Raw genomic sequence first — 20,787 nt, 5'->3', positions numbered from 1 at the left:
CGACACATAAACACACTCTGGTACTTCAGTGAACACTCACACATATGCAGTATACATAAAGTACAGTGTGTACACGTCAGGCTTGTATGGCTCGAGTCCAGGACTCAGAATCGAGTCCCACTTGAGCCCTAATTTTAAGGACTTGTGACTTGGCTCGGACTTGTGCGTTAACTGCATTTGGACTCGTAAATCGGAGATGAGTCCTCTGATTTTTATTTTATTTTATGTAAAATACCATAGTCATTTGACACAAGATAATATCTACATTAAGTTCGATATTATATCATAATTATACAATAATATATTTGGACTCTGATTTTTCTTTCATGACTTGGAATTGACTCGGACTTGAAGTTTGGTGATTCGACTACGACACTGGTGTGTCACCAGTATGTACACAGTAAGACTCAAAAACACATTCTCTCTGAACAAACAAACGTCCACCACTTCCTGTTGTTCAGAACAAACCAATCACAAACCTTCGCCGCAGTGTTGTTTCACATTTCCTGTTTCTTTACCAAGAAACAAACCACCATAAGCTTTGACTGCATATAAAAATGGACAACATGAGAGCTTCTCACAGCCGAAGCCCAAACATCTGCATCGCCCCCTGGTGGCTGGCTGCAGGTCTGCTCATAAACCCCTCCCCCTCCATGTTGGCATATGGGACAAACTATTTTTGTATTTTTCTGACCAATCAGACTTGTCTTTAGTGATGTCAGCATGTTGACAGATCTCACATGTCATGACTTTGTGTGTACAGCATCATCATCATTGTTATTACTGATAGAAAAGATGGACTCCGGTTGCCTCCCTTCCGCTTTAGTTTACAGTTTAAGAAATGCATCAGTCCTCACGAGTGCAGTAATCCAGCTGGCCTATTGAAGCGTGTGTTTGTTGATCAGCGTTGGCTGATGTGTGTTTGTATGAGGAAACGTTTCCCAGCTGTCTCTCCTCCCATCACGCCCTCTGATGGATGGAGAAGTTATGAATATGGATTTGACTCCTGGTGCTGATGGCGGCTGACAAATGGAGCGTCTCACCTTCAGGAGCCGCCGCTGCTTCCTGACTGGACGCTGCTCGTCTGGTGTGTGTGTGTGTGTGTGTGTGTGTGTGTGTGTGGAGGGGGGGGGGTCCTTCCTGCGTGGGATTTTGAGTTTCATAGGAGAAGTGAGGTTAATAATAATCTGAACGACTCCTCTGTCTTGATTTTGGTGATATCTTTACTGAGGCTTTTATTTTGACAGTCATGACCTAAGAAGATTACAGCTTTCGCACAAATTGGCACCTTTAATTTGTGCCCGAACATCCTGTTTGTCTTGTTTTTCTCTCAGCTCGGCTTCTGACGTGTTTTGACATTTCATTTGTTTGATTGCCTTGAGCTGCTGTGATGTGATTGGCAGTCTGACAGCAGCTGTGATTGGCTGACTGGTCCTGCTGAGACAGTGAATGGATTTCTTCCTTTCACATTTGTTTTTTATTTACCATATATCAGTTTTCCACTCTTTCCTTTTAAACTTTATGCAGGACATCTTGTGGAAACTTTATATGACGTGTGAAACCTCTAAGTTTGCATCTGTTTTCATCTCTAATAATCAGATCAGTGGAACTTATCAGCTTCCTTCCATGTTTTTGTCTGTCCGACTGCTGAAAACTCGTCTGAACGTCCGGTGGTTTTGTGTGTTCTGGTTTCTCAGTGGAGTCCAGCAGTCCCAGTCTTCTGGCTCCTGACAACACGCTGGAACGGTCCTTCTTCATCCGCATGAAGTCGACGCTCACCAAGAGAGGAGTGCACATCAAGTCCTCAGGATATAAGGTGAGCTTACGTCACTTTTCACGCCCGCAGTGCACCGCGTTCAGTCCCAGCCAATGGTGCGCTCTGACACGAGGTCATGCGTTTTAAAGGGAAAATGAAAATGAAATTTGAAATGTGGAAAAGAGAATCAAGTAACCAGAATGATCAAACACACCTGGATTATTCTGCAGTACAGGAAGTACAACTCAAAGATGAAGCAAAGTTGGACGCAGCAGTGTCATGTTTGTGTGTCACTGCGGGAATGTAAATCTGTCTCGACAGCATGACCACACATACACACACACACACACACACACACACACACACACACACACACACACACACACAGGATCAATGTTAACACACTAAACCTGCTGACTCTGCCTTCACTTTGTGGGGAGAGAGAGGATTATGTGATCTGACCAACATGCATCTTTGTGTGTGTGTGTGTGTGTGTGTGTGTGTGTGTGTGTGATCTCCTTGGAGACAAGCGCATGTATTATCAGCCACTGGCTTACTGTCTTATTATGTGTCCTCAAATGAAGTGATCCAAATGGAAATCTGTAATCCTACCGTGGACAAACAGGTGTGTGTGTGTGTGTGTGTGTGTGTGTGTGTATGTGTGTGTGTGTGTGTGTGTGTGTGTGTGTGTGTGTCTACAGTTAATTTTCCTGATACTGTGTGTGTGGTATTTCTGTATAAATTTTCTTCTCTCCTGCAGGCTTTCAGAGTTTTATCAGAGAGGTGCTGTGTGAGTGATTAATGTTTAATGTGAAATGCATTCACAAAGTTTAAAAACATTTATAAAACCCTTTATTTGTGGATGCTCACACTCAGTTTGCACACTATCCACCACAAATGTTTTCTACTGACATTTCACACTGAAAGGAGTTTGTGCTCTTTGAGCTCCAGAAGGCTTTTAATTTGAAAGGACAGCTGTTTGGTTATCAGTGTGCGATCCAGAGGCTGTAAATATCGAGCTGTTTTTACTGTTGGACAGAGAGACTTTGGACTGAGGGGTGACAATGAATCAGTACCAAATCAATACATGAATGTAGCAGTACACGCAGTACTTTAAAATAACCACTGAAATGTTGTGTACAAATAAACATGAAGTGATTCTCTTTAGTTATCTAAGCAAAATGAATGAATCCTCAGTAAAAGAAAAACAGGGAGTGTGTGTGTGTGTGTGTGTGTGTGTGTGTGTGTGTGTCTCGTATACCATGTTCCACCTGGCAGACTCAGATCACATGCAAATCACAGTGGAGACAGAGACGCACATAAATATTCATCCACACGTATGCATATATTACTACACACATTTGCACTCGGTGACACGCACACACACACACACACACACACACACACACACACATGCTCACACACACACACACACATGCACACACACACAGGGCTACAGTTAGTAGTTTTAAGGCTGTAGTGTTGCAGCAGAGAACCAAATAAGCTCAACCTTCAGGCAGCCTCCTCCTCCACCTCCTCCACCTGCTCCTCCTCCTCCACCTCCTCCTCCACCTCCTCCTTTTCCTCCATCTCTTCCACCTCCTCCTCCTCCTTCTCCTCCACCTCCTCCACCTGCTCCTCCTCCTCCACCTCCTCCTTTTCCTCCATCTCTTCCACCTCCTCCTCCTCCTCCTCCTCCTTCTCCTCCACCTCCTCCACCTCCTCCTCCTGAGCAAGGCACCTTCATGTGCCAGTTAACCATTTTTGAACGAAAGTAAAATTCACTTCCTCATAGTGAGGAGATGATAATGAATCCATCTGCAAGGTAACAACAGTCTTCTCCAAAATGTCTGACTGTAGCAGCTCAAGTGTAATCAACGTGTCTTCTGCTCCTGTTTGGGGGATTTTAAGAACTCGGTTTAAGTTTATTAAGTACTGACAAAGCCAGACTTTTTAAAACCACAGTTCTTACCTCACCTCTGTGACACAGAAATAAAATAGTCTTGCTTTGCAGGGCGAGGCTGCTTGTGTATCTTCATCCATAGTGAAGAAATCAGCCTGCCAGGCTGTCAGCAGCAGCCTGTTCTGTGTGTAGGCTTTAGTGACATCTAGTGGTGAGGCTGCACACTGCAATCAACTGAACACCCCTCCCCTATGGCGGCTGATAGAAACACTGAAGACCCCCTCTACAGACGGTGTTTGTTTGGTTTGTTGCTTCCAGGCTTCTGTAGAAACATGGCGGACTGTAGAGGAGAAGCAGCCCATCCTGTCGTTATTAAAGGCTCATTTCAAGTAATTTAAACTACATAGTGGAAATCAAACTTTTCGTCCTCTTGCCTTTTCTCTCTCATATTTGACATGTGTAAAGAGAGACAGTAAAAATTACAAAAGCAATAGAAGTAAAGTGTCTCTGCATGTAAAAGACAGGCAAACATTTCCCCTGCGAGAAGCAGCTGATCAGCATTTCTCGCAGATCCGTCGCGTCCGACAGACTTTTGAAGCTTCACACGAGGTTAAAACTTTGGATAATGACACCTTTCACTCTCCCTCTGTCTGTCATCTCTCTTTCCACCTCTCCTCTCTCATTCGCTTCATCCCCAGAGTCAGAACAAAAGAGGTAAAATCCCCAAAAAGTTCTCCTCAGTTCACCTTGTCTCTGCCTGCACTGACCTCTGTGGTAGTCGTGACTTCTTTCAAAACATTTTCCTGACGTTTCTTTACATAACGAGGGTTAAATATAGAAAATTAGAATCTACAAGTCCAGCTTGAAGACAAATTGGTGTTGTTGTGTAAACCACAATAAAGTTGACTGGCATTAAACAAAGACAACACAAAAGGACACGAGGATGAAGGCTGAAATTAGAATTAATCAACAGTCACAAAGGTGGGAAAATCTGAACCAAAACATCACACCTGAGGAAATGAGGAACTATCAAAATAAAACAGGAAATACCCAACTAAACCCAAAACCGTGATGACCAGGGTCTTTTCCCTCCCTCTCAGGTGATCCACATCACGGGACGTCTACGCATCAGGATGGCTTTGACGCACAGCCGCTCCGTGCCCAATCAGATCATGGGGATGGTGGTGGTGGCTCACGCCCTGCCGCCGCCCACCATCAACGAGGTTCGCATTGACTGTCAGATGTTCGTCACCCGAGTCAACATGGACCTGAAGATCGTCTACTGCGAGAACAGGTAGAGGAGGCCAAATCCTGGTGTCCCGTGTTCTCATAAAAATCCATATTTCCTCATACGTCCTGTTTAGGAACCCGGTTCTAAATAGTCTGTTTTTTCAGCACTCGTATCAGACATGAAACCCCATTCTGCATTCATGTTTCACACCAAAAAACAAAAAAAAAAACAGACGTTGTCTCTCATGTCGGAGCTTCTTATTCATGAGGAAGTCTGAGCCAATCCTCCCTGGTTTAACAGTGAAATGTGTTGCTGATGGATCTGGCTCCTTCTCTCTGTCCAGATAAAGCAGATAGGCATCAGGATCTCGCTCAGGAGTTAACCGGCCGACCGCGGAGATTCATATCAGCAAAGAAAAAAAACCTTCATGTTTTATTGTAAAACGAGAGCAGGAAAAAATGATAGTAGACAGATTGCTTTTTGTGTGTGTGTGGAAAAAGGAACACAATGCGAGGCAGATGATGATATTCAGTGCGGAGCGACAGAAGGCGAACAGACAAGCGTCGCCCCCATTACAGCCCCATTCTGAGGATGAGTTTCCAAGAGAATGAGAAAATGGGAGGATTTTTTCTAAAGAACAGAGTGTGCTGTTATCTGCCTGCCAGACATTAGTCTCCCCCCAGCCGTCCTCTATCAGAACGATACCTTGGAAATTGTTCTGTCTATCCTGTGGCGAATTTGTTCAAATTAAACCTTTTAGAGCTGATGTGTGTTACCTGTTCAATAGACAGACGGGCTTCACTCTCTGTTGTCGGGTTATTAGCTTTTTCTTTCCATCCCTGAATCTTTTTAATCGTCGAGTACCGGAGAAAATTGTCCCACAGCGACGAGCTACATGTCTCACAGTTTCACGGCGTTTCCACTCCCAGGCAGCTGAGTGTGATGCCAGTATGGACACGGGACAGAGAAACGGTTTAGCACGGCCAGACGTACGAATCGGCCTGCAGATACTGTCAGCAAACAGAGTCCAGAGTCCTCGAGGAGCCGTGACGGACAGCCGGTTCTCTGGCGGGAGCATCTGACAGAAAACACCTCCAGAGTGAACAGATTGGTCACGCCTTCTGTGAAGACCACATTTATAATGCGTTATGATGGCATTCATCGTGTATTATAATGCTTCACTGCATTACATAACCTCACATAATGTTTTGTACTGCACCAAAGTCAACAGTCATAAAACATTATGTGACTTATAATGAATTTTAAGTGTCTTATGGAAGGTCCTGACTGGTTATAAACTGGATGTCGACTGATGGCGCTTATAATGCATTATGACTGCCTACGCTCAGCTATACACACCTCAGTAGTCAGCTGTGGTGAGGACTGTTGTGGACTGTTTCAGCACACTATGAGTCCTGACTACAGCGTACAGGTGTTATGTGTGTTTATGAGTGTAGTCACAAAGCAGTATGAATGCATTATAATACGCTATTAATGCCGCCACAATGTCCTGGTGTTACCAACAGTTTTTATTGAACTGTGATTGTTCACGTGTTCAGCTGAACATGTTGTAAACGTGGAAGTCTGCAGTGTGTGTGATGACACCGGACCGGACTGGGCGTTATGGTGTGCAACAGCAGATCAGATCCACAGTCAGCTCTCTCCAGCCTGGTGATATGTTTTCTCATGTTTTGTAAGGTCTTTCTCGGGTTCATCTGCGTGGAAATCGTCAGCTGGATTTAGTCAGCGTAAAGCTTTCTGCACATGATCAGTGTGTGCTGTGGTGTGTTCTCATGCGGAGCAAAAACACCAAAACCTCACAGCAGAACTACTGAAAGTGTTTAACTCGGACCTTTCTTTAACTCGTTGACCTTTCAAAGCAAAATCAATAAACTGACGGCTGACAATCAAGCAGCTACAATTGATCAGTTAATCAGTTAGTCAACAGAAGATTAGCTGCTGAGTATTTTTGATAACTGGTTAATCAGTCATTTTTTAATTGTGAGGAGCATTTTTTTATATTTGTTTGACTTTTTATAGCCTGAATGATGAAAAAGGTCAGTAGCACAAAAAATATCTCAAAGCAGCCTATAAAGTTAAATAATCATCGTTACCACAATTCTTTGGCAAAATTTGTCATTTCCAAGTATGGATAGAAAATCTCATTGCGATGTTTCTTCAGAAAGCCCGGCGATGATGTACTCAGTTCTGTATGAATTCATGTTTACTTGTTTTGTTTGTTTTCCTTGCATTTCGGGGCCTTCATGTTAATGTTGTTAAACTCGACAGGATCAGCGACTACATGGACCTGACGCCGGTGGACATCGTGGGGAAGAGGTGCTACCAGTTCATTCATGCTGAGGACGTGGAGGGAATCAGACAGAGTCACCTGGACTGTGAGTACCGCCCCCACCTGACTGCATGCTCAGCGCTGATTGGACCATCAAGTCGACTTGTTGACCATCGCGGGTCGACCTCAGTAACAGACCAACCACAGCTGCGGGTCCATTTATGTTACAGTGTGTCAGATATAGACGTTGCCGTGGTAACTGGATCTGTTGCTGTGGTCAAACGCTCCAGAACAAGCGAGTAAACAAGTTTTTACAAATTCCACAAAAAAAAGTAAAACTGCTGTTTTATTTGGAATCAGGTCAATCGGCAGTCCAGTTTCTATTTCAGAGGTTTCGTGGACTGGAGCCATCTAGTGGAGGACAAGTGGTACTGCAGACACTTAGACACTCACCGGACTGTTGCATAAACATGTCCTGTGACGTGATGGACATTTTGTGTCTGCATTTGAATTTTCATGTACTTTATGTGAGTATTTCCATTTTAGGTTACTTCTGCTACATCCCGGAGACAAATATTGTTTTTACTCCACTACAGCTTGAATTACTAATAACTTTTCAGATTTTATTTTTTGAAGAAGTATAGAAGTAAAAGATGTGAATACACCACAACAGCAGCAGATTTAAAGTTAGTTAAAGTTTAAAGTTAAAGGCCACTTTGCTCTGCTGTATCTCTGAAAGGTTTACTCACATCAGCAGCTCCACAATCTTATTACCCTTGTCAGGAGGCACAATACACTCTGCTTCTCCCACACACACACTCACACACACACACACACACACTCACACACACACACACTCACACACACATACATACACTCGCACACACTCACACACAGTGGGTTTAGTGGCTGTCTGGATGATTTGCAGTGTGCTGTTTGTTGCTGCAGTCAGATCTTTACTGTGGTGGTAAAAGCTGAGGAGGCGTTCAGAGCTGCACAGCGTTTCACAGCGTTTCACAGCGTTTCACAGCGTTTCACGGCGTCTCACAGCATCGGAAACGGGAACGCCAAACGCCACCTTAAGGACAACACGGCTGTGTGACCGGAGCCACAGCTGCAGTCAGTCAGCCATGTGGTCATCGCTCACAAGCTGCTGCATTTGCTTTAATCATCTGTATTTACACAAACAGGACCACTGCAGTGTTGGCAAACCACAACTTTTTATTATGTTCACTTTTTAATTTTATGTTGTGTTAACGCTGGGCTTAACGTCCCGTTGAGTTTAGGCACAAAAAATTCTTGGATTTGTCGTTACCTCAACTTCTTCTTCCAGGTGAAAGTCGGAATACTTTCACCTGGAAAAGGTCTCAGTTGACTCAAACAGCGGACCCTTGTGGCTCCTCGAGTCACCACAGCGCAGACCGAAACTAAACACTCCTCACCAGGAAAAAGAGAAACCCCCTCAGCTCCCTCAAACTTTTTCAATTACCTGCTCCAAAACTTCCTGAGGTCTGAACATCCGGAGTGGCAATCAAGAAGTGACTCTACGGCGGCCCGGTGGGGTCAGGCGGAACAAGGAGGGGGGCTGGTGAGGTTAGGATGTGTAAAACATGAAAAAAGAGGAAGTGAAAAATGGAGGGAGATTATTCCTCTCCGCGTGCTGCGAGGACGGGAGGTCAGGGAGGCGAGCCGGCAGCCAGCGGTTTAAATGACTTGGTTTTAGTCGAGCGAAGTCTAATACAGCACCTTCGGTCACCTCGGCTGCTCGTTTTATTCTTCCTCTTTCAAAATTAATTTCCTCTCTGAAAGGGGGGCTTTCAGAAATGGATGGCCACGGGGCTGTGGAGGTGCGCCGTGTCTTTTTTCTCTCCATCCTCCCTGTCGGATGGAGTGCAGTCGGATTGTTCTCAAATCTGCCTTTTTTGGGGCGATTTAATTCGCTGGCTTTATGAACTCGCTGCTGATTGCGCGGCAGCTGATTTCAGAGCAGCAGCCTAATGATCCTCAACTGTTTAACAAACGTGGTGAAGCTTTGTGGATTGGCTGTGGGCTTTAGGTCTGGTTTGTCTGGTTCTGGTTGATTTTCCAGCTGTCTTCATACTGCTTTGGTTCAGCATCTCCTGGAAAATCATTTCTGTTCGTTGCTTGCTGTGATTTAGTTGAAGCAGTCCGGAAGCTTGTGTCGGACCAGGAAGTCAGGGCTTAAAACTGCCCCATCGTCCACTTTCACTTGTCGGGGGCGCCGACAGCAAAGCTCCCCGGAATCTCTCGATTTTCTTGCCTCGTCAGGTTGTGGTCCTTTGCGTAAGGAACACGGAGTGATTGTGCTTGCTGTGAGTCTTTGACCACTCAGTAACTTTCTGTTCTGTGAACTCTAACAAACCCAGCCGGACCTCAGGAGCTTTTCAGGCCCGTCCTGGTGGTCAGACTGCAGGTGAAGTTTCTAAAAAGTTTCAGAAATAAATGTGACTAAAATCTCTCTGATCACACACTGAATTTAGGCTCGAGTACGTCAAATCTGAGTTTCGTCGGTCTTCCCGTTGTTGACGGGCAGCTGCAGACTTTCAGGTGAGAAAACGTCTTTCTTGCGGTTTTCTGTTTTTTGCAGAACAGCAGCAGGCTCTGGTGTTTTTTTGGAGGGATTTATTTCCACATCTGCTCTCGGTTCTCCCGCTGCTGCAGGAGTCAGATAGTTAGGGAATCGATCAAGGTGTATTTTGGAGGGATAGCCTGTTCTCTCAACAGGGATCTAAATTTTAAAAGGCTTCTTTTTAAGTGGAGGACGAGGCCTGATCCCTCTCTGTGAAAAGGCGTCACTCTCTAAGTCTCTATCATTACCTGCTGACAGCCGGTCTTAACTCGGGTCAGATCTCAAAGTCAATCTGTCCTCGTTTCCACTGCGAGAACAGGCAGAAAGAGAAAAAGAGAGACAGAGGGTGAACTTGTCTTCTCACAAAGAAGAGGGAGGCAACGGCAAAGAGTGATTTGCAGTCAGAGAAACAGGGAAAAACAGAGAAATGCTTGGCACAAGGGGTGAAAAGACAGATTTGTCTTCTCAAGGAAAGGCAGAGAAACGGGAACGAGTGATTTGCAGTCAGAGAAAAGAGAGAACAGAGGACAAAATGCTCATTTCCTCAAGGAGAGACAGGTGGAAGATGAAGATGTTTCACTTGTCTTTTCAATAAGAAATGAAAAAACGCAGGAGGAATGAAAAAGGGAAAGTGCAGAAGAGAAATACCCATCTTTTCACGAAGAACGAGGGATCAGAAAAGGCTGCGTAAGGAGGAGGAGAGAGAAGAAGACAGAAGAAGAAGACATTCTCAGATAGAGGACAGGGTATACTCATTGTTTCTCATTTTGTCTTCACAATAAAAGTGTTTATCATCAGTCAGGGGAGGAACAATGGAGGCAAAGTTACGACCAAATGCTCGGTCTCCCAGCTGAAACTACGAGGGCCTCTAGTGGTACAAAGTGGCATTACAGGACGGGCTGCAGCTAGCTGGTTAGCATGTAAACTTAGACGTAACGTAGATATCTCTGATACACAACACAATGACGTCTCTGACATAACACCGATGTTTTGTTTCTTTAATTTGTGTTGATGATGGTTTAGTTTAAGCTAAAATTACGTCTATATCTTAGAGACGGCACCTTTAATGACAAAAAAGGAGACATTCATAGGAGAAATAATTGGGAAGAACAATAAATACATTACTATATTTTAGAGAAAAACACAGAGGAAAACAGGGAAAAGAGACAAGAAGACAACAGGAAGGAGGAAGAGACTGACAGGATGTTTTGGAGAGAGAGAGGGTCGAGAGACATTCAAACGCAATGGGATATGAGAGGGAGAGAGAGTGAGAGTCAGGCACAGAAGTGAAAGCTCGGTGGATTTAAGCCTGCAGGCGTTTTAGCAGAGCTCGTCTCTCTGGACTAACTCTGCCTTTAATGAATCTACACACAAACACACACACACACACACACACACACAGTGAAAGGCATTTTTATCTGTCTGCAGACAAAACACACACACACACCTGTGAAACTATCCACACAGGTACGTTAGTAAAACACACACGAAAAACATAAGCCTTTCAGAACGAGCGAGAAACAACCTCAATGACACGAGACACGCACTCGAACTGTAGGAGACAAAGTGACGTCAACCTGCTGAATGCATGACTTTTCACAGCGTGGAAAAGTCATGGTGTGTGTTGTATTCTCTGCTGAACAAGAACATTCTTCATACTTTAGATTTGTTACAACTTTCAGCAGGTGTGAATGACAGGTGTGGACACATTCTGAGTGAAAAGTTTCCCTCAACAAGCTGAAGGGTCACCTGACACTTCTTCCTGTTAACTGTCCATCAAAATAAAAGATGAGTTCTTACTCTGCAAAGCATCATTTCACAGGACCACTACTAAGTCAGGGTCACCTCATCAACAGGGATAACCAAGCTAGCACTAGTGCTAACAGGCTAACCGCCTCATTACATTACAAGTAATGCTAGCCTAGTTAGCAAGACTGACAAAACGTAGTCTGTAGCCCGGGATGTCGTCCAAGCTACAGTGCAGTGCCACAATCAGAAGTGCATGTCATGTGATTCCCTTTGGTCTCAAAAAATACTTTTTACACTGTTGTTTTTTTATTATTATTATTGTTTTCATCTTTATCGCTGAAACACGTGTTACCTATGAAAACTGCACTCATCAGCTTTGGAAAAGGGGGACACAGGTTCTGGGTTTTTTGGGAAGATCACAGCCCACAACACTTTTCGACTGTTCATCCAGACCGGCCGGACTGCCTCAGGAGGGGAGGAAAGAAGACCAGGACGGGAGCCATGTTGGTCCAGCTTGGACTTCAGGCTGCTCCTGGCTAACGTCCAGTCATAGAAACATGAAATGGATGAAATGGAACTCAGGCTGGCCACACAACAGAAAATCAAAGACTGCTGTGCTCACATCTCCACAGAAACCTGTCACAGACTGAGCTGTTGTTTAGATGGACGACAGATGGTAGCCCACAGAGCGCAGAATGAGAGGAGGAGGACTTTGTGCTTACGCCAGTCAATGTCAATGGACAGCTTTTGTCAGATGACAAACTTGACGTAACATGAAGAATCATAGTGGAAAGTTTTTTCTCTGTGGTTAATGTGTACAGGAAATCAGCAGAAAGTCAAAGCGGAATCAGTCCGGTACACATGCTGTGTGAGCTTCTAAAAACTCGGGGCATTTGTTCCCGCCCACCAGCTTTGAGTGGCGTACATGGAGTGTCGTGCTGAGTGTGTCGGGATCCAGTTACCATTATGCAAACTACATGTTGCTTTAACCTGCTGCCTTCTGTCATATGACGTTCTAGTGTCTGTTTTCAGGGTCAGAACTCAAATATTGACCATACTTACTGTTATGAGGCTGTTTTTTCCAGTTGTTAATAAATCACAACCACAATCAGAGGTCAGCATCCAGGAAATGAAGGGACAATGGACGGAATTAAGTCAAATACTGTAACTCTCAGCAGTTAGCTAAATGATTCATATGGATGTGGGCAGATGTTAAAGTATTCTGCTGTGCACCAGCAGAGGGCGATAGAGCAACGATCTACTTGCATATACACACTTTATTGCTTTTTTTGTCCCCGGATGGCAGGCAAGTTCCCACAATGTGAGCGTGTAGATTTATGTCCCCACATCCTCAGCAATACATGTCCACACACACAAGATTACAGAGGAGATCCGGCGGATTGAAGTAATAAAATATAAAGAAATGAGAGGTATAACAAAAGGAAAAGTAGTGAGATGAACCGAGATGGAAAGACAAGGGCTACAGTGTGACATTGACTGAAAGAGAGCGATGGAGGAGTGAGACTTTAAAAGGGAATAGAACTCCTTTAATCTGTTGGTCTCTCTGCTGCAGCCTCAGGCGAGCCTCCAGCACACACTCGCTGCCTCTCTTTCTCTCTGCTCCTTCATTAGTGGGCGATCAGAGAGTGGGTGATTTAATGGAGGAGTAAGAGGAGTGAGTTAACACGAAAAACCTCACCTGCAAGACAAACGGGGTAAAGATGGAGGGAGAGACAAAGAGGAAGGCGGATGACAGAGGCGGGACCGAGTCTCGAGACGTTTATGATCTCACACATGTTTCGGTCACGGGTCTCCACCAAGTCCAGTTAAAAGGGTTCATTTTCCTTTCCTGGCTGCTCTCATGCAAGAGTCTGCTGCTGCCAGTTATCCATGAAATTATTTTTATTATTTAATTATTTTATCTCAATGGTGTGTCTTTACCATTCGACCCAAACCCGACTTACAGCACAGACGCATCCCTTCCCTAAAGGACACTATTGGCATTGACTTGGCACCAAATCTTCGGTTCTCGTGACATCCTGTCCTCCACCTAGAAGGTCATTACCATCACTCCCATGTCCCTGCTGCTCTTAGCTCAGCATTTCCCGTCTCTTGTTGTAATCTAGACTTCAGCGAAAGATGCAGCATTTAGGTGGATTTTTGTGGTTTCCTCTTAAAGCGACGCTCACCGTGAATCACAGTCAGACAGCAGGATGGATGACATGGACTGTTGTCTGTAGAGACGCCCGGGTCATGACTGGTACAGAACCTCTTTACTTAGGGCTCATACCTGAGAATCATCACTGAGCAGTTTGTCTCCTCAACACACACATCAATACAATCTGAATAAATGCACATCACACACCACACTGAACTGATCTGTCCTACACAACTAACACTAACCAATGCAGCTGTAAGATATCTTAATGTCCTGGTGAGCCGTGAACATCAGCAGAGGGAGTGTGTGTGTGTGTGTGTGTGTGTGTGTGTGTGTGTGTGTTCTTCCATTGAACAAGCTGATACACTGATCTGCTCTCTAAGGATCTGCAGTCATCTTAACAGGCAACATTGTGTTTGTGTGTGTGTGCGTGTGCGCATGTCTGTGAGAGTGTGAGCATGTGTGTGCGCATTCATTGTGTCGTTATTTACTCTGCTGTACAAACAAAGCAAGGTCACATTCAAGGTGATGTGATCTCACCATCTCTGCCTTAACATGCAAAGTTATTTGCCCCCCCATCCCTCTCTCTCTCCCTTTCTCTCTCCCTTTCTCTCGCTCGCTCTTCCTCTCTCTCTCTCTCTCTCTCTCTCTCTTTCTCCCTCCCCACTCTCTCCCTCTGTCTCCCCCCCTCTCCCTCTCTCTTTCTCCCTCTCTCCCCCTCTCTCTCCCTTCTTCTCTCTTTCTCTCTCTCTCTCTCTCTCTCTCTCCCTCCCTCCCCCTCTCCTCTCCCCCCTCCCTCTCTCTCTCTCTCTCTCTCTCCCTCCTTCTCTCTTTCTCTCTCTCTCCCTCCCTCCCCCTCTCTCTCTCTCTCTCTCCCTCCCTCCCCCTCTCCTCTCCCCCCCTCCCTCTCTCTCTCTCTCTCTCTCTCTCTCCCTCCTTCTCTCTTTCTCTCTCTCTCCCTCCCTCCCCCTCTCCTCTCTCTCCCTCTCCCTCCCTCTCTCTCTCTCCCTCCCTCTCTCTCTCTCTCTCTCCCTCCCTCCCCCTCTCCTCTCCCCCCTCCCTCTCTCTCCCTCTCTCTTTCTCCCCCTCTCCCCCTCTCTCTCCCTCCTTCTCTCTTTCTCTCTCTCTCTCTCTCCCTCCCTCCCTCCCCCTCTCCTCTCCCCCCCTCCCTCTCTCTCTCTCTCTCTCCCTCCCTCCCCCTCTCCTCTCCCTCCCTCTCTCTCTCTCCCTCCTTCTCTCTGTCTCTGTCTGTCTTTATAGAGAACGAATGAGCGCCGGCCACCCGACCAAAGTCAATTACAGCAGCCCTGGGGATGTCGTCTTAAACAATGCTCTTAGTTTCTAATAGTTTTTAATTACTGGCCTTCTTTTTATATAAATCACCCCCCACTTTCTCTCTCTTTCTTCTCTGTCGTGGAAAAACCTATTTGTGCCCGTAATTAAATGGAGGAGAGGGATATGAATTTAGTGGCCCTCGCTTCTCGCCTCTGACTGTTTCTGTTTGAGCGGCTCCTGATTAATGCCAATACATATTGCTTGAGATAACCATTTAGTGGTTAATTTAGCCAAATTTATTGCCTGCGTGCCGTCGCAGGGCGGAGCAGGGATGGAGGGGGGGTGGAGGCAGGGGGTGCCACCTCCCGAGGCCACTGGGCCCTGTCACAGTGACACAGCGATATCTGGTGGAGAGTGGCAGGTACTGCTACTGCAATCAACATTTACTGAAGTGAAATAAGCAAAAACAACCACAAACAAAAGGTGAAAGTCGTCGCTTTACTGCTGGAAAGAAGTGGTCAGTGTCTGAGAGAGCAAAGTGATTATGATTGGAGTTTATTTCATCCTCTTCTTTTTATAAAACAGAGTCATTTGAAAATGTTTTCAGTGTGTGTTTATACCACACTGTCATTGTAGTTCACTGCACTATTTACAGTTTACCTTTACTGATCAAGGCAAACAGCAGAGCCACTCAGCGAAAGAGACACTCAGGATGATGCTGGCTAACACACTACAGCTAAATAAAATGGTGGCACATGTAAATGAGATGGACACACTGTGATTGAGAACCTGCACTTTCTTGACTCTGAAGTGCAGCTCAAATATCAGGTTAAGAACAGGCTCGATTCATACAGCACTGATATAAAGATGGATGTCATGACAGCTTCCCAGAAATGAAGCCAAAACATCTGGACGCCCCCTGGTGGCTGGCTGCAGTACAGCTCATACGCTCCTCCCCCTCCGTGTTAGCAGATAGCAAATGGGCCAAACTAAGAACTCAAAGTACATCCATCCATCCATCCATTTTCTATACCGCTCATCATCATGATGGAAACATCGTGATTGACAGCTGAGCGCTGGCCCTGAATGGCTCAGATGGGTGTGTGGGTGGGAGCTCAGTACTGCGGCTCCACCTCGTCACCACTGCTCATACAAAATACAAGATACAAGAAAGGTTTATTTGTCACACACACAATCATACATGGTACAATGTGCAGTGAAATTCTTTTTGTCTCTGCTAGCAAAAAATAGGTAAGTAAAATAGAAAGAGTAAAATTAAATATTATAAAGTAGAAACCTTATACAAATAATAACATTAAAAATGAGAAAATGTGCCGTATTTACATCTAACAATACATCTCTACTGCGCAGACTCTGGCTCCAAATGACATCACCAGAACAAGATGGCAGATATTTTTGTTTCACTTTTGTACAGTGGAAGGGAATGGGGACCAGTCAGCCATCTTTACATGTCAGTGTCATGCTTAACACACAGCTAATGTTGGTTGGTTCTGAAAATAACATGAGACAGAGAAAAACATTTGCTTTGTTTTCTGTCTGAACTAACAGTAACACTGCTTTTCCTCATGCCAGTGTGCTAACTGATAACCTGATAGCTTTTAGTTCAGTAAAACTTTACAGGTTTATGCATTAGCATGAAGTATCCAAACCTGTCATGCATAGCGTGTATTGAGTGTATTGTCTCGGGCCTACACACAAACAGAGGCTGGCAGTGTGTGTTGGTCTGATTAATGATGGCAGCAGCAGAGCAGCTCTCAACCAGCTGTCACATGAAATGTGATGACTGACCCCCCTTCCCCCCTTCTTCTTCTGTCCAACTCATCCCTCCTTCATCCGTTTTTCCTCTTTTCTCGCTCATGTGATGAACACGCTGCTCAATCTCTGTAATGTCCAACAACCCAGAAAATCAAACAAAATCCACCATGACATAACAAGCCCCTCCTCTCTCTCTCTTTTAGTGATGAATAAGGGTCAGTGTGTCACTAAGTACTACCGCTGGATCCAGAAGAACGGCGGTTACATCTGGATCCAGTCCAGTGCCACCATCGCGATCAACGCCAAGAATGCCAATGAGAAGAACATCATCTGGGTGAACTACGTCCTCAGGTCAGAGGTCAACTTGGCTTGGTTGCCTTGGCTACGAGTTTCATTAAATCTGCATGCTCACATAACTTTGTCTTGCAAGAATGAGATATGTAAATTAACATATTAAATGGGAATTCCATTATAAAATGACACAAGTGCACATTAATGACATCAACAATGCAGGGAGCTGTTTACATCCGCTGCAAGAAATTGAATAGAATATGACTGAGCAAATTTGTTTGACGGCAGAAACAAATGAGGGAATAAATCAGCAAATGTTCATTTTTTTTCACACCAACTGAAAGCAAACCATCTTTGTGTGTTTCTTCACAGTAATCCCGAGTATAAAGACACGCCCATGGACATCGCCCAGCTGCCCAACCTGCCCGAGAAAACCTCTGAGTCCTCCGAAACCTCCGACTCTGAGTCTGAGTTCAAAGAAAACTCTGGTAGGTGCGAAAGGAAAGACAGAAGAAACAAATAACCGGGGAAGCAATTAAATGTCACTGAGAAATCAGTGTTTTAAGAATCAAGAATCACTTTATTGACAGTAAATATATTTTTACATACACATACTGAATTTTACTACTGCATTTATTCCATCCTTAGTTGAACACACACATGCAACACTCGGCAAATTACATGCAGTGAAACACACACAGGAGCAGTGGGCAGCATCAAGCCCCCAGGGAGCATATTGGGGGGTTAAGTGCCTTGCTCAAGGGCACATCAGCTGGCCAATGGAAGGGGGGGCATTTTTTCGCATTAATCACTCCACCACACCCAAATTTTTCCTGCCCGTCCGGTGGGGGAATCGAACCGGCAACCCTCCGATCACAAGCCGCCTCTCCAACCTCTAGGCCACGGCTGCCCCTGGGTCTTTTAAGACAAAGATGGACGGAGAAAATAAAGCTGTGAATGAAAGAAAAATGAGATGTGTGAAGCAGAATATTATGTAAATTTTCCAGTATTTTTACATAATATTCCATTCAAAATAATCACAACATTTTTATAAAACCTGATAAACCTGAAAATCTGATTCCTCACAAACACCTCTTTAGGTGTTATTAACTGGCTGTAAGAGAGACACCCTGTACACGAGATGCCAAAGATGTTTTATCAGTTGTTGCCAGCATGCCGCCTGTGCCAGGCTGGATGGTGATGAACGCCAACAGCTGCAGGGACTGAGCCCTCACTGGCAGCGCTGCAAACCGACTGCCACGAAATGGCATAAAACACAGCATCGCTCTGCAGAACACCACGAAAGACCCAAACACAAAGAACCTCCTCAAGAAGATGCAACAAAGCAACACAAATGGCAACAAAGTCCTGCTTTTAACAGAATAGCACATACACCTCATGTAAGCTAACAAGCTAATTCTGCTCTCTGGACAAGCTAAAGAGAAGATGCAGACGACCAGGTTTACAGTAATGAAGGGTTTCCTCAGCCCGTTCCGCTCCTGGCACATTGGGCTGAGTCAGCTAATAGGGCCACTAGCGTTAGCTGCATGTCTAACTATGCTAACCGAGCTAACAGCAGCTACAACATATAACGTTATATCGCTAACCACTTTGGAACCAGATTCCTGTCATCAAACTGGCCTGGTTTGTTTTGGAGGCTGTGTTCACATGTTAGCTCAGTTAGACCCGCAGCTAACGCTAACAGCCCAGATGTCTAGAGGCACCTGACATGGCAGCCCACTGCTCCTGCGTGTTTCTCTGCATGCTGCATGTGTGTGTTCAGTCAGTGATGGGTTAAATGCAGAGAAGAATTTGGGTTTATGTAAAAACTATACTCACAATGACTTGTCTGCTACAGTCAGCAGCAGGAAAGAAATCCACCCATCAGGAAACTTGCAAACCATCGAGAGTTCAGGCAGAGCAGCTGGAGGACATCAGAGGGAAAACCAAAGAACAGATGGCTTCTTTCTGACATGAAATCTTCTCCTCCTATCTTTTATTTCATCTTGACTTTAATCATTAATTCTGATACAATACAACAAGTTTTGACACCAAATCACATTTTAAATATTAATTTTTTGAGCCATTTACTTGATTAGTTATTGAAGATCAAATGAAACATGAATGAATGAAACATAAGATGTCACAGGGAACATAATAACTAACACCAGAGGGACCATAATCTGATGCGAGCATTCATGCAGAAGAATAAATTATCTCTTAAATATACTGACATCTGAATTCAGACCCACAAGTACAAATCAAGGATTAACTTACCAACATTTCAAGCAGCCAATTCTGAAGAAGACAAAGCTCACACACTGCCAGTATAGTTGAATTTAAACCAATTCATGGCCTCCACCTTGAGCATAATATTATCAGGTCCTGCAGCCTGCGCTGGCGTGATGGGAATCGGTGCCAGCTGTTGCTCTTGCCGGAGGAGAACGGTTCTGGCACGCTGTCGGCTGTAAACTGATGCCAGCTGCTGCAGGATGCATCCGGCCTCGACCGGGCCCCAGCAGGCCTGAGGTGCTCAGGCTCAACATATTCTAAAATGAGATGTCTGACCTTTGACCTTTGTTGTGTCAGGATGCAATTTACAGAGAAATTGAGAGGACACAAGTAAACCTGCCAAAAAACAAACTTTGGGTTTTTATTACAGCTTTCATCAGTGCAATACAACACACTATCACTGGCAGTAAAGTGGAAACAGACAACTTTTAAACTGTCATTATCAAGTAAACATTAATTGCACATTGTGTGATAATGGAAAACTGACACCATCCACTTCACTTTTATAAGCCTTTCTCTGGCAGAATTCTTTTAACATAAAAGTGAGCATAGTAATTCCCCAAGTTATATTGCTGCTGAAAACAGTACCCAGTGAAAGTTTGTTTGATTAAAAACCCTTTCCTAAAAATGAAGTTATATATTTGTGAGATATTTTTAAAGTCTACTTCCACTGTCTTCATTAGGAATCAGGGAAGACACAGACTAAAGCAGTGACGACCAAGCACTAAAGCATGTCCGTCACTAAAAAGGGTTAATTGTGCTGTAAGATCGCCTGAGTTTTCATAATGTGACTTGAAAACAGATCAAGTCTGGAATCTTTCAAACTCCACTTTCTGAGTTCATCTTGCTGTCTTTATCTTTCAGGCCGAATTAACTCTCATGACTAATCATCAGGTCAATATTTTAAATGGAGTTATGGACGTGCCTTTCTCTATTTTGATTATTTGTTATCTCTTTTGGGCCAACAGTGGAGTTCAGGCCTTTATGGTTTTGTACCTGATGAGTCCTGGTATGTGGCATTTTTTATAAGCTTGGTCAGTAATCCAAACCAAACCCTCCCTGGGACACACTTAAAACTGCAGGTCCGTCTCTGATTCTGGCCTGAGAATCAATCTGCTGTGCTTGGGAAGCGCGTTAATGTAGATACAAAGTTTTCCCCAAAGCAACTGAGCCGAAATTCCAGGTGCCATGAGGGAGTCCGAGGGCTGCCAGCTGGGCAGCCGCTGGCCTCAGAGAGCTGGCAGGGTTTGGTGTGTGTGTGTGTGTGTGTGTGTGTGTGTAATGGACTGGACAGAGTCACCATGCCTGAACAGCAGCAGCCACAGATACTGAACATACATCAGAGCATCCATAAAACAACACAACACAACATCCTCAGCACCTGGAATTCACTGCAAGAGAGTTCAAACACACCAGCTGAATCCTGAATATCTCAGGTTGTAGAGCCTGTAGCATATTCAGATGTAACAGTCACTG

At 44.7% G+C, this 20,787-nt stretch overlaps 1 protein-coding gene across 1 annotated transcript in view; it reads left to right on the top strand.

Moving 5' to 3' along the window:
- The window catches only part of LOC124072110 (neuronal PAS domain-containing protein 3), a 209,946-nt gene that overhangs the window by 186,669 nt on the left and 2,490 nt on the right, over positions 1 to 20,787 (top strand). The window contains exons 8-12 of the mRNA XM_046413292.1: positions 1,698 to 1,816; positions 4,760 to 4,953; positions 7,180 to 7,286; positions 16,932 to 17,079; positions 17,392 to 17,507. Of these exons, the coding sequence (XP_046269248.1) occupies positions 1,698 to 1,816; positions 4,760 to 4,953; positions 7,180 to 7,286; positions 16,932 to 17,079; positions 17,392 to 17,507 (684 nt within the window). The remainder of the gene's footprint in view (positions 1 to 1,697; positions 1,817 to 4,759; positions 4,954 to 7,179; positions 7,287 to 16,931; positions 17,080 to 17,391; positions 17,508 to 20,787) is intronic.

This window comes from Scatophagus argus, chromosome 15 (assembly GCF_020382885.2).
Source record: "Scatophagus argus isolate fScaArg1 chromosome 15, fScaArg1.pri, whole genome shotgun sequence".
In the NCBI taxonomy this organism is placed as follows: domain Eukaryota; kingdom Metazoa; phylum Chordata; class Actinopteri; family Scatophagidae; genus Scatophagus; species Scatophagus argus.
Note: the sequence above shows the minus strand (reverse complement) of the source record. Positions and strands in the feature narration are given on the sequence as shown.